This window comes from Nannobrachium achirus (assembly GCF_963921795.1).
Source record: "Nannobrachium achirus genome assembly, chromosome: 10".
Lineage (NCBI taxonomy): Eukaryota > Metazoa > Chordata > Actinopteri > Myctophiformes > Myctophidae > Nannobrachium > Nannobrachium achirus.
The window spans coordinates 24,064,965-24,084,888 of record NC_137819.1 but is presented as its reverse complement, the minus strand read 5'-3'; the positions used below and the strand labels follow the sequence as shown (position 1 = coordinate 24,084,888).

At 44.0% G+C, this 19,924-nt stretch overlaps 1 protein-coding gene across 1 annotated transcript in view; it reads left to right on the top strand.

Moving 5' to 3' along the window:
• The window catches only part of runx1t1 (RUNX1 partner transcriptional co-repressor 1), a gene marked incomplete at its 3' end in the record, with an annotated part of 176,398 nt that overhangs the window by 98,185 nt on the left and 58,289 nt on the right, over nt 1–19,924 (top strand). The window contains exon 2 of the mRNA XM_080735339.1: nt 16,617–16,754. Within this exon, the coding sequence (XP_080591465.1) occupies nt 16,617–16,754 (138 nt within the window). The remainder of the gene's footprint in view (nt 1–16,616; nt 16,755–19,924) is intronic.

Here is a 19,924-nt window from a genome sequence, read left to right as displayed (position 1 = left end):
CCGTTTGGCCCGGATAAGATAAGCAAACCCCCCTCCCCTGATGGCACCCAGACCAGGCCCCACCCCCCCGATGGCACCCAGCAGACCAGGCTGTATCGCAGAGTCAACAGGCGGTTATCATCGGTCGCCGTGTGGCACATTGTGAAACAGAGATAGTGATAAAACAAGGAAAGAGGTGCGAGAGAGGAAGGTGGCAGGGTGGAGAGAGAGAGAGAGAGAGAGAGAGAGAGCGAGAGAGAGAGAGAGAGAGAGAGAGAGAGAGACAGAGAGAGACACACAGAGAGAGAGAGAGGGTGGGGAGCAGGCAAGAGAAACAAAGTGTTATCGGTGACATTGGGAACACATACATAAAGGACAAGCTGTAATCACGTAGCGCGTGTTGCGTGCCGGCAGAGGCGCGCAGCATGCACACGCACACAGATAAATGCGCGCGTACGCACGCCCTCCGCACGCCCTCCGCACACACGCACGCACGCACGCACACACACGCGCGCGCGCGCGCAGACACAACGCTGTACTCATGCGGGGTGCCTCTGTCCATGAGAACAGTGTGAGATAAAAGGGGCCACCCTATAGTGTCTGATACATGTACCCTCACCACCACGATTACCACACTGTATGCAGTGTGTGTGTGTGCATGAGTTAGCAAGTGCCAGACACGTTAGCTTGCGTTTCAATTAACCTGCTTGCAGATGCATTATCTTCGGACAGAGTGAGCTCATCCTCAAGCATTATCCCACCGTGCTTGCACTTTTAACGCCTCATTTTTGCATTGTGCCAGCCTTCGCACGTATAGCCACATCTAGACTTTAACTTTACGCCCTAGAATATGAATTAGAATGTGAGCATCTGTGTCACTAAACTTAAACAAGTACAAGCAACAACATGTCTTTGGGAATTGCTCCACCATAATTCTGCCAACAATCTAAACGCATGCATGTATTATATAGCGAGAGAAGAAATAGAATACAATGCAGTGAGAACAAATACAGGGTTCTTGTCTTAGACAGGTGCGATATCTTATCAGTTAGCAGCAGTTCCCTGCAAACATGTGGAGGTAATGTGCATAATATACATATCTAAACAATAGCAGCAGTGTCACTGTCACAATGGAATGTGCAAAGGAGTCGAGCATACAGGTGTACTGTAGACTGAGAGTCATTGTCACGACCATCACTGTACCACTGTTCATCTCCAGCTCCAATTCAACTTCCAATTTGTCACATAACATGTTTACAGGTGTTCAAAAAAAATGATTTTATTGGTTAACGATTAAATACCCGATCTACAAGCACACGGCATGTTGCATTGCAGCACGTTGTGAGCTTGTACATCTGCTATGTTCAGCCTTAAAGGCTGAAAGTTCTGACGAGGGTCTTATCTAATCAATAGATCACGCCGGCGGGGACAAGTGGAACCCGGAACAATTAGAAAAAGCAATATACAGAATTATGGAAAATGTGAGCCGGCGACTTCGCTGAAAAACTCCCGACGTATAAGTGCAACCATGTGCGATACGGTGACTCCTCTGTTTGACTTGGGCTCGTTTAAAAAAAACTGTGCATGTACGTTTCTTTGTGTGTTCTGTGTGACTGGAAAATGATGAATTACCCTCCGAGTCATGTCACTCGGCCCGTCTTTTCTTAATGACCCCGAGTATTTTCATAGGTAGGGTTTGAGCCAGGCGTACAGGATATGCTTGCTGGCAGCGCGGGCCGTAAGACTATACGTCTCCACCCAGTTATTCTGTTATATCCAGAGTTTATAAAATAAATAGGCCGGAGCAGACGTTTAACTGAAAGTAGCATAGTAAACCTCCCTGACTCTGGCCAGGTTTAAGAGGAGGAAAAGTGAATGGAAAATAAGTTGTGTGCGTGTGTGTGCATGCGTGTGTGTGTGTGCGCGTTCGTTTGTGCGTGCGCATATCTTGTCTCTGAGCCTTATCAGTGCTAGAGCCCTGAGAACGTCCCTCTTGAAGTTTTCTGAACAAAAATGTTGATAGTCGGTTCAAGGCGGTAGGTACTTCAATTCAGAAATGAGGAAAAGCCTGGGTTACTGAAGTGAAATGGGAGTTTGAGAATCAGTGCTTGGGCAGCTCCTCCGTCTGTAGTTTAGTTATAAAGTCCTCCAGACGCTGCTGAAGAGTCTAAAAGTCATTTACAAAGTCGCATAGCCGTATAGACAGGCCACGATACACACCATGACTCTTTCTGTTAAGTCTCTCTCAAAGTGTCTTTGAATAGACATGCAGCGTGTTTTGACGGTTTGATTGTATTCTAAGCGTATGGCTCGCTCTCTGCTCCTCACTAAAGACCAGCAGCTGGCGTGAATGAAACAATTAGTCACAGCTCACCTTGGCAATGAACAAGTGAAATTCATGTTCCTGCCCCGCACTTCTTCAAAAAACTATAGGAGCTTGTATGAAAATGTATTTTATTATATTTTATATTTTTATTTTATTGACACCTGTAAACATGTTTGTTGACCCTTGTCCACCAGGACTGAGGACTCTACGTTAGGCTCGACACTGAAAAGACAATAGCCGATCTATAAGCTCAAAACGCATCAAGTTGTGTGCCACATTGTAGATCCGATGTTTTTGCTGAAAGTTTGCCCCCAGAATAGGGACTTAAAGGAGGACTTCACCACTTTTCAACCTGTCTTCATATAATAGGTCCTCACTAATGTTCATGATAAAATATCACAATTTTTTTCTACTCAGTCCAAGTCTCCTAGGAGAGCTGTGGGAAGTTCAGAATCCATCGTCTTGAGACATCATCATTTTCCACAAAAAATAAATTAATCAATATTTTTGAAAAAAATATTTCGATTTTTATTATCGCGAGAACAATGGCTTCCACTTTAAAATTGCAACTTTTCAGGAATAGAAAGCCTGCAGTTTCTATAAGCTGGATTGGCAATCGATGATGTCACAAGACGATGGGTTTCTGACCTGCCCACAGCCCTCCTCTGGAAAAAAAAAAAGAAAAAAAAAGAAAAAGCTATTTTTGAGTGAGGACCAATTATATGAACATAGGTTGAAAAGTGGTGAAGTCCTCCTTTAAGTGTTCAAGTGGTTGCAATTTCTGAACAGGGCTAAAGTGGTTAAGCACCATGCAGGAAATGGTGAGGTCTGATAGTGAAAAGCACTGCATTTTTTGGAGGCACCCTAACAGCTTTTTTTAAATTACACACCGCAAATGAAAAGATATTTCTTTGGTTTGGTTTGGTTTGGTTTTATTTAACCGAGTCTTTCACGGCCGAGTGAGTTGACACAGCTAATGTGTGAAAACTATAGGGATGCTTTCCAAGTTAGCAATCCAAGGCTAAACAGCTCTACTGCTCAAATTCAGTATTTATTCACCCAAATGCTCTCCGGAAGGAAAATAAAAAATGAAATCCATTGAAACCAGGGTGCCACGCAAAATACTTGGAATTGGTAACAACAACAACAACAACAACGCAGTAATCTGGGTAGAAGATCCATCGGAGTATTCCCCGCAGGGACGGCGCTGTGAAAGTCTGAGTCTGGTTACCGGCTTGTATAATTGGGGATTAACACCTGGGTCAGTGTTATGATTGGACGGCGGGTTACCGGGCGGAGATGAGAGAAACATAACCCCTGAAAGAGAGCATGTGAAACTCATCGGGGCCTATACCCCCCTCCCGAGGTGCTTAAGAGGGATAAAGCAACGCAGGCCGGGGTGCAACGCATGCACCGTATACCGCAGCCAACGCACAGATATGCGCTCGGATGGGAAATCTCTCTCTCTCTCTCTTTCCCTCAGAGGTGGAAAAAAGTACTCAAATGTTGTAACTAAGTAAAAGTATCAATACTGCAATGCAGAAGTACTCCATTAAGAGTAAAAAGTCTGGAATTCAAAATGTACAAGAGGAAAAGTACAAAAGTATTGGCATCAAGATGTACTTAAAGTACCAAAAGTAAAAGTTCTCATTAGGGTGCCCTCACACCAAAATACCTATGAGAGTGGAATCCGCGTTCCGCCAATGCATTTCAATGATAAGGGAGCGTTTTTTGCAGAAATCCTCTGCTGGCATGAAACCGCTTCACTCTCATTCAAATGCATTGGCGGAACGCGGATTCCACTCTCATAAGTATTTTGGTGTGAGGGCACCCTTATGTGGAATTTCCAAGTTTTCAAATCTCACGCGTCGCATCGCGACGCATTGTGAGCTTGTAGATCTGCTATTTCCAAATGGACAAAATGTATATAGGGCTGAAGTGGTTAATTTATGTTTTGTAATAATAATCAAAATCTACAAAGTAAAGTGTTCAAATAAATGAAATGAATAAATTAAATGGAATAAAAGTAAATCTACTTACAGTAGTTACTTTCCACCACAGCTTTCCCTCTCCCTCTCTCTCTCACACACACACACACACACACACACACACACACACACACACACACACACACACACACACACACACACACACACACACACACACGTGTGCACATGCGCGTACACATAGGCAAACAAAACTCCACGAGTAAGTAAGTGAATAACAGACACACATTTAGCTTCTTCAGTATCTGACAGAGAGTGCTGTGAGACAAACGGGGAGCGTAAAATCGATCGGGAATCTAGAGCGAAAAAACGCAACCCACACAGAGCGACCGCCCCGCCACTTCAGTCGATAGACCGATGACGGCCCTCGCAGGGTCATTGGGACACTCCAGTGGAGGGATAACAATAACGCAAGTGAAGCGCATGATTGGAAACAGCTTGACCGCACGCCATCCATTTGCACACACAAAAAGGTGTAACACACACACATATACACACGTGCGCACACACATTTAGATTTAATCCTTACATCTTGCAATTGATGCCATTCTAGCCGCACTTCCCTCGTATGTGTCCACTTTGTCGTCACCCTTTCAGCAGGACAAATGTGTCTAATTCTAGAATTTCTTTTTTACACGCCATTATAATGTTCTTATTTTGAACATAAGACCCAATTCCTGAATGTCAAGTCTCCAGGTTCTCTTCAGTGTTTTGTATGACACTGATTTACTACGACGCTAGTGGTTCTCAAATGTTTTGTTTGCAAGGACCCCACTTAACTCTGAGAGTGTACCACTGGAATGTGGTTGCGTGTCCGGGGGGCTACAGAGACAGAATCCACAATCAAGCCTCCTTGTCAAGGAGGACTAAGCGACATCAAGCGCTGCCCTCCTCCGCCCTCGGATAGATTAGTGATTCAAAGCAGCCTCTTGAAGCCTCCTCCTCGACAAGGCATCCTTAAACAACCTTGAAAACAAAGTGCGCGCCCGTCGCCTCGTATGTCTGTAGACTTAATGGGACGGGCCGTTAATCCACGTCCGTCGTCCATTTATTAGACGCGTGTTGTTATAATCGGCCGTTGCTAACTGGCCCTGCCGGAGCCAAATGTCTGCCCGGGCGGACAGACGGCGATGTCCCTCGAATTTGTATTGATGTACCGGAGATGTGTAATGGATGACGGGAGGATGAGATGAGTGCTTCGATATTCACTCGCTGTTTTCTTTTTACGACTTCTTTGAAGCGTCGCGGTACAGCGTTCTAATGGATTGGAGAGCACCATAAAGCCCGGTTTATACTTTTTCGTACGGCCGCGTGGTGTGGCGCAAAAATGGCCAAGTCACAAGCTCACAGCGCATAGTGGTAGGCAGCAACGCGGTGTGAGCTTGTATATCAGAGTTTTAATGGAACCGAGAGCAGCTGAGGTGAGGGGGAAGTATCGGAAGAAGTACTCTGATATTTTACTTTAGTAGAAACACAACACCGACAAATACCCTGCCAAAAGTCATTCAAAAATGTACTTACAAGTACAAAAGTATATATATAAAATATACGTTGTATTCAGGAATGGCCCATGTCAAGGTAATACATACAGTATGAACTCAAATTGTAATGATCAACTCATTAATGTGTCGTTAATCTATTCTCTATTTGTTGATTTTATATTACATACTTTATCTCTATTAACTAAAGGTATCCCACAAATGCAGTCGAGTAAAAAAGTACAACATATGGAGTCGAGTAGAAGCATAAAATAGCAAAAAAAAAAAAAAAAAAAAAACCTTGAGACCTTGAAGTGTAAAAGTTTGAGAAACGCTGAAGTAAAGTACCTCCAAAATTCTGCTAAAGAACAGCACTCGATTAAAGTAGCCAGGGAGGGAGGGAGGGGGATGTTTGTTGAAAGACTATCGCATTGAACTTCTAAAGGAAGTGAAGATCCTGCTTGTGGCAGTGTTTACTCCACACTTTGTCCCCGGTGCATTTCCAGGCGGACAGACAGACAGACAGACAGACAGACAGACAGACAGACAGACAGACAGACGGAGGGACAGCTCGAAGATCGAAGATCCCATTGATTAGCATAACAGAGCAGCCACTCACCCCGGCCGCGCTTTGATCTGAAGCTCAGCGGGGTCAGTGCCGAATAGAGTACGGTCGCCCCGCGACCCTAATCATCAGAAGTGCCCGTTCCCCCCCCCCCCCCCCCTTCAGATATTTATTTGCTAACATCTTTCTGATTTGAAATATACATTTTGATTGCTTTCTCAGATGTGCTGGCACACTTGTGGCAGCTGTAATTACGTCGGTAATTGTTCCGCAAAGAAACAATATCGCTATCTCCAAAGCGGCGTATATTTTGGTTCTACTATCTGCGAGCGTGATTGCAATGTGGACATGTTTACGTGAACTTGTGTGCCCTCTCCAAAAGTTTGGGGCATAGATTATTAGCCAAGTATTCATAATGTATCGTGGTATGACAGCATTGCACAAAAGCGGACGGAAATAGACGATATATAGGCTGCGAGCTCGAAGCATAGCCGAAAACCTTAATTGCCATGATCACTTGAACCCTTGCATCCGCATTGTGGTGAAAGCTTATGCAGAAAATCGCAGATCTACAGGGTATTTTCTGCGAAAGGCTTTCCCTGCAATAACAGAAGACGGAAAAAGACACTGGTATAGACTAGAGCCCTGAGGGTCTCCGCCTCTCCGGTCATCCACATGGGGTTTAAGTGGTTAGAGTGTTTAAACTGTTCCTCATTTCGCTGGGGACTGCCCCGAGTACGGTCCCTTGAGATACCTGTGCGGGTACCCGTACCACACTTTGAGAGTCTCTCCCTCCACAAACTCAAAGAGCGATCCTTTAGAGAAAGGGTCTTCAACCTTGACAGGCCAAGGACCCCTTAGCTGAGAGAGGGATGAAGCAGGGACCCCCTATACATTTTGTATAAATGTGTGATGCAGATTTTCTTCGATTTCATTGATACATTCATAGACTTGTTTGACAGCACTGTCATCTGTCTATGTTGGATTGATGTTAATGTGTATTTCCAGACATTTAACATCTTAAATTGTCAATAAACTTCACTATGTACTTGGTCTGCTCTGCTTTTTTTTTACGTCTACACCAAAACTATTTGGCGTTGAGAGTTTGTAGATCTGCTATTTTTTGATAAAGTTCTCAGAATAGGGATGCGAGGGTTCAAGTTTTTCATTTAAAAGAATGATCCTATCACAAATAGTTGGCGGCCCACCCTGTAGGAACTCTGAGGACGCCCTAGGGGTCCCGGACCCCCCTGTTGAAGACCCCCTGCTTTAGAGAAACCAAAGACCTGCCACTCACTCACAACAGGGCCCGATGTCTGCAGGCTTACATCACCCTGTTGCATCTTCCCCCGTATTGCGTAACTCTTGAGTGTTTGCAGAGGCTTCTAGATCTTTGCTTTCTTTTCTGTTGCTCTCTCTCTCTCTCTCTCCCGTTACCCCCCCCCCCCCAACCCCCCCGCCTCCTCCAACCCCAACCTCAAAGCCCCCCCCTCCTCTACCCCCCCCCCTCCCCCAGTCGCCCAATGTTCCGAGCTTACACGCACATTACATCACTCGTCTGCAACGAGGTCATGGCGGTCTACTCGACGTGTGACGTGAGAGAGAGAGAGAGAGAGAGAGAGAGAGAGAGAGAGAGAGAGAGAGAGAGAGAGAGAGAGAAAGGCCTTCTGGGTCCCGGGGAGAATGTTTCAACGGGACAGCTTCCCACAGACCCCCACAACCTGTTCATAGATTCCATATAGTTTAGTTGTTTGACAGCACAATCATCAGTGTATGTTGGATTCATGTCAATTTGTGTTTTCAGATATTTAACTACTTGAACAGTGAATACTTAATACACTTGACCTTTCAGTCTGTACTTAGTCTGCTCCTTTTTCTCCTCTACACCGAACCTCTTTGCCGAAGATAGCCGATCTACAAGCTCACAACGCCTCGCACTGCGAGGCGTTGTGAGCTTGTAGATCGGCTATTTTTATCAAAAGTTCTCAGAATATGGAGGAGAAAAAAAAGCTTCTATCACACAAAGATTTGGAGGACCCCCTGTAGCAACTCTGAGGACCCCCCAGGGGTCCCGGACCCCCTGTTGAAGAATCTCGATTTAGTAATTAGTTCAAGGTCAGAATTGACGATATAGTCATCTCAAGCTAAGAAGACCTGTTTGGGCCTTATTATTGACAACAAATTAAACCCCCAGGTGAAACAGTTCCATCAAAAAGTGAACAAGAGAGTCAATCAAAGAACAGGGCAGGATTTTCCTCTCCTGTCGACAAACGTGCCCTCCAGACTGCAGCTGGAGAGCACGTTCAATGTCATTTTGATCATGCTTCTATCTCTCAGTTCCTCAACATCTCCATGTCCCCAAAAACTCAACTTCAGACCTCCCAAAACAAACTGGTACGACTACTACTCAGCCGTATAAGCCCATGACCCACCAGCACACTTAAAATGTTGATGTGATCAAAAGTGTGGTGCAGGGTTCGAGTTATGTGGGGGCCAATGGGGGCTTAGCCCCCATAGTTAAAGTCTGGGACCCCATAGTCAACAACCCCCGTGGGGTCTCTTTTTTTCTAAGTGTGTTTTTTCGTTTTTTTTTTTTTTTTTTTTTTTTTTTTATGTTCCATTGGAAGAATTTATATTATTTATGTTAACTATATATACTAAATAAACATGTTTTCAGTTTAGCAAAAATACAGTTATTAATTAAGTTCTGTGAAAATGGCTGCATTTCACCTCTAAACCACCATGTGTCGCCCTGCTCGCCCATGATCGCTCTCTCGCTCTACTGCTACTAACCCATGTGGGGTAGAAGAAGATTGTATTTGATCAGATACAAAGAAGTAAATATCATGGCATTACATTCATATTGGAGGTGAGTGAGAAAAGGAACAAATATTGATTAAACTTAAAACTTAAAAGTAAGACTGAACAATGACATCACACCGTTTAATCCTACTATTAATTTTATTATTATAAATCAGGCGCATTTAATGTGGGGTGTGAGTCTTCCTTTACCGTCCGGGTTATAACACACTCGCTGCAATGGTTCCTACTTCCAACCTTTCCCCCATGGCCTGGGCATGGGCAGGGTAAGCTAGGAACCACTGCATCGAGTGTTTGTTCTAGCCACGGCCCGGACGGCAAAGGAAGGCGGACAGCAACAAACAACCAAACAACGCTGTCTTGTGAGCAAGACTGTAGCCTGTGCCCGTGACATTGTTTTTTTTAGTAAATAAATATGAACCCGACCTGCCTTGTTTTGAGAAAGAAAAATACCCATTTTAGCCGACTTTATGCTACCAGAACGGGAACTTTTGGCTGGATGGCTCAGAGCTCAGATGGAGGAATTGGGAACTGGAGGCTGAGCAATAATGGTGAGTTAATATGAACAGAAAAGACTGCCTGGAGTTGTCAACATAGCCAATGTGAAGCCCCAAAGACACCCGAATTAATATTGTGAAAGGAAAAATATGATTTAATATAGGAAAATACCAGTTTTAGCCGACTTTATACCCAAAAAATACCCGATTTAATATGATTTAATATAGGAAAGTCCACGTTTTAGCCGACTTTATACCCGCGAAATACCCGATTTTGGCCGCGCCGAATAGCTCTGGGAGTATAACTCGAACACTGGTGTGGTGTGTGTGTGTGTGCACACTAGGGCATTAACGAAAAAGTCGACAAGTCGATTGAGTCGACTTCATTACACAAGTCGACTCTCACCAGAGAAAGTCGAAAGTCGAAGTTGAAAAGAAAAATCCTTTGTATTTTTTTCTATCATTATCTTTGCTCCATGTGTGCGTCTGTACAGCATTCAAACAGTAGGATTGCTTATTGTCAAGGACGGAATGATCCAATATTACAGTGCTACATTACATTTGGTATAACATGGTTCTATTATTGTGAAAATAGCAGATCTACATGCTCACAACGCGATGTGAGTATGTAGATCGGCTATTTTCACAATTTCTGCCTCTAATATTTGATAATTTGGACAAAGTATAATTTGTCATTTTAGAGGTATTAAAAAGTCCTTAAATTGGCACTTTAGAAATGTGAAGATACCGTCTATATAGAGCATCGCAGTTGAAGCTCCACCCCGTCCTCACTCTGGTGTCGGAAGCGTTTTCCGCATTCATTTCTTCCATAGACATTTCATAAACGTATTTATTTAAACGTTTTTAAGCCTTGGACAAAGCCACCTCGGCTGGAGAGGGATCATGTCAATATTCACATTTTTTTGAATGCAAAGATTAATTAGAAAGCTGAAAAAAGGGCAGGGTACAAGACTGTGTACATCATTATTTTTAAAATTGCGGAAACTACACTCCCAGAATGCATTGCGAATGTTGTTGTTGTTTCCTGAAATAAAGCCCTTAAATCACGCTCAGTTTAGTTATCCAGGCCAGCATATTAATACAGTATCTGGCTTAAAGTCCTGTTCGCAATTTGGTGTTAGGGGAGTTTCTCACCTGAACTGAGTCAGTGGGTCCCTAGACATGAAAAATCACCGAGGTGCTCGTCCGCCATAGTGCCAGGAATGGCGCAATGGCCAAATCAAATATGGCTGCCATCGGCTATGATGAAAATCCAACTTTTCTGTTTCTGGGTGTATATGCACATGTAATACCTCTATTTGGACTAATTGTGGTGTGGGGAATTCATTTCTGATATTGTTTCGACCATTTTGGGTGATTTGGACCTCAAAAAGTCATGGTCAAGGTCATTTTGCTATTCCGAAGACCGTGGGCCATAACTTGGCCATTGTTAGGAGTAAAAACAGGTGCAGTAGGTCTAAATCAACTAACTGACATGTATAATTCATTTCTGACATTGTTTTGACCATTAAGGATCATCTTGTCTTTGAAATATCAATGTCAATGCCAATTTTCAAAAACGATTTTGTTCATTACTTGCACTTTTATAGTAGTTTGTGTAAGTTTGTTACTATTTTATAGTAAGTTTGTTTTGTTTATAACAAAAGACATACTAGTGAGAAATACAACAAGTAAGCATCCACATTTAACTTTAAATTGGGGTTTAAAATGGGTGTTTAAATGAGCAAATAAGACAAATAAAATTACACAACAAAATCACACACAAAATTAAATAACAATTTCCCTCAAAGTGCACCATATTGGGATTGTGTGCATGCAAGTTAGTATGAGGTGTTTTTACAGGATGGATTTGGCATTGTTCCATGGCAAAATATGATGCACAGAACTCCATCAGTGTCGAGTGTCTTGCTTCAGACATGGCAGGAGTGTACTAAAGTCAAAGTGCTCCTTCCATCCATCAGAGCTTGACATTGACTTTTTGAGGCAGTTGTCCTTTGGACAAGTATATTTCCCATTCACTTGTCCGGAGACAAAAGTCACTTGTCCGGATAAAAATTTCATACATTGAAATAATAACAAAAGGACGGCTAATGACCCCCCTTGCTCCCTCCACTCCATAGTATGGGCACTTGTCCCGGACAACAGGACAAGCCTTTATGTCATGCCCTGTTCCATGTTCCATTGGTTCTAGTCTTTCCTCAGGTTCCTTGGCTGTTCAAGCAGGTGGCAAGAAATGCGCTAGAAAGGTGCCTTGTTGGTCTCAGCAGTTGTACTTCTCTGCTACCAATACTGTGTCTTGTTCTGTCAAGGTCTTTGCCTCTCCAAAGTTTGTTAGACATTGTACTCGGTCAGAAGCCATAACTACATGTTTAATCCTCACCTGGCCCATGCAGTCATCTCCTGTCTCCAAGGCATATGTGCCTTGATCACTGTCTTGGCTAGTGGTGCTCCAAGATGAGACTGCTTGATGCAGTGCAAGTGAGTCTCGCCAGTGCCATACTGCTGCCAGATCTCCTTCATCCCCAGTGCTTGGAAATATGGGGTGTAGTATAGCAGTAATGTGAAGGAGACAACAACTCTCTGGGGTCCGCTCATAGTTCCGACATCCCATTATTCTGACCATTAGGTTAGTGAAGGTTAGGGATAGGCTTAGTTATAATGGAGGCTGTACATGCACCAGGTGTCAGCCTCCTCAATCCTATTCAAGATGTCTGGGATCTCTTCTCCACTAGCGACATCATCAACAGAGACAACAGAGCTGATAATGGTAAATGGACTGCATTTACAGTATATAACGCTCTTCTCCAAAGCGCTGTACAATGTATTTCACATTCACCCATTAACACACACATTCACACATACATTCACACCAAGAAACCATGCAAGGTGCTCATCGGGAGCAGTTAGGGGTTCAGTGTCTTGCTTAAGGACACTTCGACAAATAAGCAGGAGGAGACATAAATCGACCCTGGAACCTTCAGATTCCAAGGCAGCCGTTCTACCTACATCGCCACAAGCTTGAATGGACACCATATTCTGAACACACAGCTGGAGAGCTGTTTGTTCTCCTCAGACACCCAGAATTTGTAAAGTTGATGAGGGATGGGTGCGTCTATCGACTCTGTTATCTCTGATGATGATGAGTGGCTCCCTGCAAAATGGGCTGGAGGTGAAGAGATCCCAAAGATTGAACTAGATTGAGGAGGCTGTCACCAAGCTGCTGGTACATGTGGAGTCAACTGGCCCTATTATAACTAAACCTACCCATAACCCTAACCTAATGGAGGGAATAATGGGTCGCCAGGATTATGAGTGGACCCCAGAGAGTTGTCGTAGTGATACTTCCAAGCACTGGGGATTAAGTAGATCTGGTAGCAGTATGGCACTAGGTGTGCACTAGCGGCACATGCTTCTACAGCATCAAGCAGTCTCACATCTTGGAGCACCACTAGCCAAGACAGTGATCAGGGGACATATGCCTTGGAAACTGGAGATGACTGCATGGGCCAGGTGGGGACTAAGCATGCAGCTATGGCTTCTGACCGAATACAATATCTAACAAACTTTGGAGAGGCAAAGACCTTGACAGAACAAGACAGCATTGGTAGCAGAGAAGTACAACTGCTGCCTGAGACCAACAAGGCACCTTTCTAGTGCATGTCTTGCCACCTGCTTGCAACAGCCAAGGAACCTGAGGAAAGACTAGAACCAATGGAACATGGACGGATGCAAGGAACACTTCGACTCTCGAGGATATGGCTGCCTTGCTGAATACATCCTGTAAAAACACATCATACTAACTTGGATGCACACAATCCCAATATGGTGCACTTTGAGGGAAATTGTTATTTAATTTTGTGTGTGCTTTTGTTGTGTGATTTTATTTGTCACTTTTATTCGTAAATAGTCTTATTTGCTCATTTAAACACCCATTTAAAACCCCCCTTTAAAGTTAAATGTGGATGTTTACTTGTTGTATTTCCCACTAGTATGTCTTTTGTTATAAACAAAACAAACTTACTATAAAATAGTAACAAACTTACAAAAAATACTATAAAAGTGCAAGTAATGAACAAAATTGTTTTTAGAAAATGGCATTGACATTGATATTTCAAAGACAAGATGATCCTTAATGGTCAAAACAATGTCAGAAATGAATTATACATGTCAGCATTAGTTGATTTAGACCTACTGCACCTGTTTTTACTCCTAACAATGGCCAAGTTATGGCCTGCGGTCTTCTGAATAGCAAAATGACCCTGACCATGACCTTTTGAGGTCCAAATCGCCCAAAATGGTCAAAACAATATCAGAAATGAATTCCCCACACCACAATTAGTCCAAATAGAGGTATTACATGTGCATATATACCCAGAAACAGAAAAGTTGGATTTTCATCATAGCCGATGGCAGCCATATTTGATTTGGCCATTGCGCCATTCCTGGCACTATGGCGGACGAGCACCTCTGTGATTTTTCATGTCTAGGGACCCACTGACTCAGTTCAGGTGAGAAACTCCCCTAACACCAAATTGCGAACAGGACTTTAAGCCAGATACTGGATTATATGGCCTGAAATGTAGTGATTGTCATCTCTGTGGACGCTCTTATCGTCATCCTTAACATAGTGCATCATATTTGTAAAAGAAAGACGATCGCTCACGGAGTTCTGCTGACGTGCAATAATCCGCCGGGAAGACAGGGGACAGTAGCTACTTCCGCGGTAACTGCAAGATACATGAAAGAAGAAGAAGCTAGACCAATCACAGACGTCGATTTCACCGGATGTACATGTTTAGCAGTATGGGAAATGCAGTTCTTCTCCTTGTGATCTTGATTAAAACGTGTTTTTACTAAAACTAGAGTGATTGCATACATACTCGGGGGTTCTACAGGAGCATATAGAACCATTTTACAACCACCAGCCTAGTGGTAAGTGTACATTGAATTGCTACGACTTTGTGGCTGATAATGAAAAACGCTATCGTGAAAATGAATGGGTTGTTTACTTCCGACACCGCACTGCGATGCTCTATATACGTTATGTTGGTTTGTTTACAGTTGAGTGAGAAAACAATGTTGCACATTAAGTTAATCATCTGGGGACCCCCCAACATAATTGGGGGGTCATGTGTGATGTGACGTCATCAAACGATAAAGTCGACTTCAACTCAACTTGTCGAGTCGACTTGCAAAAATCACAAGTCGTTAATGCCCTAGTGCCCATGTGTGTGTGTGTGTGTGTGTGTGTGTGTGTGTGTGTGTGTGTGTGTAGGTACTGTAGGGGGACAGGGTTGTATCTTGTGGCTCAACCGAGTTCCCTCACCATTCGTTTTTTGTCTGGTCGCTTCATGAACAGATGTGAACGTGGAACCAAGGGACACAGGCGTCAAGGGACAATGCATGTGTGTTAGCGTTTGCGCATGTGTACAGTGTTTACGTGTGCGCTCGCGCGCATGTGTGTGTGTGTGTGTACGTGTGTGTGTGTGTGCGCGCACGCGCACGTGCCAGTCGGTGGGTTTGCAGAATGGCACAGATGGTGGTGAAATGAGCACTCACAGTCACTGAGGATTTACTCTCCCTCTCTCTCTCTCTCTCTCTCTCTCTCTCTCCTCCTCTCTCTCTCTCTCTCGCTCTCTCTCTCTCTTTCTCGCTCTCTCTCTCAGTCTCTCGGTCTCATCTCTCATTTGACAGTCTGAACATATGCGTCGGTGACACTCAGACATATGATGTGGCAAGCTGCATCTTTTTCCACCGTAATGTCTGTCTCCTTCTTCGGCTCCCCTGGAGCTGGCTTATAGCTAATCAACGCATGCATTGACTTTTGCCGTTCGTCGTTGCCGACTGTTGCCGTCGACGTGGTGGTACGTCACTGGCTCTCAGCGTCAGGGTCCGGGGACCCGTGGTCCAAATGGACTCTTTTGCATCTGCAAAGGTCATTATTCACCAGGAGCGACGCAAATAAACTATACCAAAAGCGACGCAATAGGCTCTATGCACAGTAGACCTAAACTTAAAATAAAAAGTGCCTTAAATGGACTTGTCCGTGAGTGCTGGTGTTCTCTTTGAGATTTCTTGTATAGATACGTTTCCCGACCGTGCACCCGGTAAGAAGTTAAGCAATGTTGAAATGAGTTGGAGTCGTGCTCGCACCCATGCTGTATCTATGCACAGTAGCCATACTGTACTGTAGGAAAGACATTGGGCTGCTTCCTCACTTCCTTCACATGAGTTACCAATGACACTTAGTCGGGGGATATCTTCAGATATAGTGTCATATCCTGGAATAAATTCCTTACCAAAAGAATTCTTCACCAATGTGTTTGTAAAGGTGTCTAGTAACACATCTCATGAAGAGTGTTCAGTTTCCCTAGGAGAATCCTTGACAGCTGCTGAAAGTTGCGTCCCATTAACTTAACTATACAGGATAAAACACACCAAAATAAATATGCTTTAAGTAGCATGTGAGGGGTCAAACTAGGATTTTTTATGATTTTGAAGCATCATTTTGCACAAAAAAACATTCCTTGGGCTAAAAAAAGGCCTCACAACACTATGACCTCATGCACACCGGCTCCGAATTTGCCATGCGGCAGGTGGCTGCGGCAGTGCGTTTTTTTTCCCCCCCGATTGAACCCAGTTCGATTCGTGTGTCTTGTCGCATGCGTTAAAATCTCATTGACTCCTTTTATGACTCCTTTTCGATGTTAAATTAATGCATCAAATAAACGCTTCCGGTGTGTACAGACTCTTTACTCTGAGAGTGTACCAGTGGAACCAAATGAACCTACAAGGATCCAATTGGTTCCATTTTGTCACTGTCGGGCAGAAAATGATAAATACAAAACAAACGGTTTTGGACATGCAACAACAATATTGTTTTTGGAGATGTATTAATAGGTGTTCTGTTTCCTCTGCTGGCAGATCGCACTGGGAAGCGTTCCACCATGCCCGACTCACCTGCGGACGTCAAGGCACAGTCCAGGTTGACCCCTCCCACCATGCCGCCCCCACCCAGCACGCAGGGAGCGCCGCGCAACACCTCCTACACTCCCACCACACGTGAGTAGCAGCACCCCCGGCCTGCTCCACCCACACAGCACACACCCACACCTGACGCACCCTCCATCCACACTGACATCCACCTTGGTGGACGGCCAATGCTGTAGGATGGCCGTTTTGTATTTAAGCCGTCCGTCCGCATGTACAGATGTGACATATACTGTACCTGTATAGCCTGCTGTGCAAATAGCCTATGAATTAACATTCTTTATGAGGTCACAGTGACCTTTGACCATGCATACTTCTAATCAGTTCATCCTCGAATCCAAGAGGACATTTCTGCCAAACGCTATTCTCGTCGCCTTCACAGGCTGAGATGTACATACAGTACGTACGAAGTGAGAAGAGACCCAACTTCTTCCATGTTTGGTTCCATTTGTACATCATTTAACCCTGCAAGGCCCAGCGTTGCTTTTTGGCAAAAAATGTTAAATCATTTTAAAAAAAATGTTATAATTAGTTTTCCTGTTCTTTTTTCACATTAACATCACCATTAAATCGTATTGTTTAGTATTACAATGCCATTGGCCACGATATTTGCATATAAATACCCCCCACAGAGGCTGACATTCACACCTCCCAGAGAAGTTGAAATTCCAGCGTCTTGACGAACAACATCTCACTTTTTAACTGAAGCTATTCCTCACAAAAACAGAAGTAAAATGCCTGTAATATTTTTTTTCGTGATCATTAGAATGTCTAGAACACGTACATGTGTTATTATTGTGAAAAAATATCCCCCATGATTTATGATTTATGATTTATGGCTATAAAACCTTACAAAAACATTATTAATTTTTTAACATTACATTTCCTGTGTTTAGGACTGCTACAACACCATCTGATTTTTTTTTTAATTGGCCAGTGGAAATTAATTTGGGTCTTGCAGGGTTAAGTCAAATGAACACTGAGAATTTTACAGTGTGAATGTGGGTTCCCACCCACTAAGCATGCCGTCTAAAAGTGGTCTAATAGGGGTATAGATTTGAAAGTGTTTTAGTTGTCTAAACTTAGACTAGACGACTAATAGACTTCTAATAGTCGTCTAAATGTAGACGGTCTATATTTAGACGACTATTAGAAGTCTATTAGTCGTCTAGTCTAAGTTTAGACAACTAAAAAACTTTCAAATCTATACCACTATTAGACCACTTTTAGACGGCGTGCTTAGTGGGCAGAGGGAATGAGAATCACTGAGAATCACTGTCCTAGCATTCACTCGGTTTCATACTTAACCACTTAAACCCCAGCATCCGTATTCGAGGAAAACATTTCTTTTTGCAGAAAATAGAAAGGTCACTAGTATAAAGCCCTGAGGGACTCCGCTCCCCAAAAAAACAAATAGCATGTGAAAGATGTGAAACAATAACAGAAGGATGTAAGCTTCAGACGCGGTTCAATTCGTTCCGACGGTTTGACCCAGACTTCAGCTCTGGTGATTGAAGCTGAGATCAAACTCCTCTTCGCTCCCCCTTCCCCGTCCTCTACCTCCGTTTCACCCCTCTCGTTTACCTTCCGTCTCCCTGCCTCTCTCTCCTTCTCCTTCTCCCCCCGTTAGAAACAAGGACGATGACTTTGCCAATTAACGTCGGCAGCAGCTCCCGTGCGACGACGGAGGAAGGGCCGCCTCTCTCTGTCTCCCTCTCCCTCGCTCTCTCTTGCTCTCTCATTACGCCCGCCGAAGGTTTTAACAAAGCACTGCGCTTTGATTCCGACTGCCCCCCCCCCCCCAGCCCCCCCCCCCTCCTTTGCGACGTAATTGTCAGCAGATGTAGCTCAAGTAGATGTATCTTTCCTCTCTCTCTCTCTCTCTCTCTGTCTCTCTCTGTCTCTCTCTCTCGTTACGCCGGTGGTTTTGGACGCGGGCCAGAGAGGGAGTGAGCGGTTTTGTGAATCAGAACCTAATCTTGTTAGCGAGAGAGAAGAGAGAGAGAGAGAGAGAGGAAGAAAAGAAAGGGGTTTCGTGCCGCCGTGTGTACACCGCTCGAGCCCCCACCCCCAATATCCACGGTCACAGCGGGGGGTCGCCCCCGTCCCCTCTTGTTTAGACTGCAGAGAAGGAGTTAGAGGGAATAAGGGGCGCACAGGGTAGAGTCATGTGAAATGTGTATTTTTTTATGCAGGGGATGAAAGGGGGGGTTCACAACCCTAATTGGAAACAAATGTCCGGGCATTGCAAACCAAAAACCGCTCATTTTTCGGAAGGCAAATCGGCCCGAACGAGCGGAGCCCCGCTTTCCAAGAATGTGTATACCGACGTCGTAGCGTGCCGCTGATGGGCTTGTCGCTTTTTAAAGCCAAGTCATGTATGCATTTACAGCGGAACAAAAAAAGAAAAGAACGCGCGCGGCTGCCAATGGCAATAATATCACCAGAGAGAACATGGACGTTTACACGCATGTGCTGCTGCACACGGCAGTGATGTCAGGCGTTTGGAAGGTTTCGATCGGGGGGCCTTGAAATGTCAAGCGTTTTTGGAATTGAAATTCCGCCGGAATCTCAGTGTACAGATTTCCAGGGTGTTTTAAACCCATATGGATTCCGACAGCAAAGCACACTGGGAGTTTTTACACATGAAGCATTGTTGCTTCCAGGGTTCGTTTTCCCTTCCTGGGGGTGGAGGTGGTGTGTCTGGACTTTCGGTTTGATGTCCGGTGGGGATGTGTTTTATCCCTGTTTTTGGTCACACTGTATGAAACACATGCATTTATGTTTGGTTTCTGATAGGGTTGATATTTATGGTTGATGATAATTATCACAATTTAATAAAACAAAGTTGTCCAACTTTGTCATACACATTCAATGTTCTAGGAGATTTGTCAGCACAGATTTGATCAGCTATTTTTTGGAGGGCAATTGTCACACAAAGAAGTATATCGTCTCTGTCAAAGCTTTTACTTTTCAGGATTCAAAAATAGCAGATCTACAAGTTTGTGGATCTGCTACTGTTGATACTTTTGCGTGACACGGTGTTGAACGATCAAGTGTAGGGCGTTAAAGGGTTTGTTCTAAACAAGAACACGATCTGGAGATAGATTACGAGATAAATCCATTTTCCTTCACAGCAATCCATTGGAGTAAACAGTTTTCATTTCCGAAAAGGATTATGGGAATTTGAGTTTTTGCATCAGTGCTGCCGGGTGCCGCAGACTACACGCTATGGTTTACAA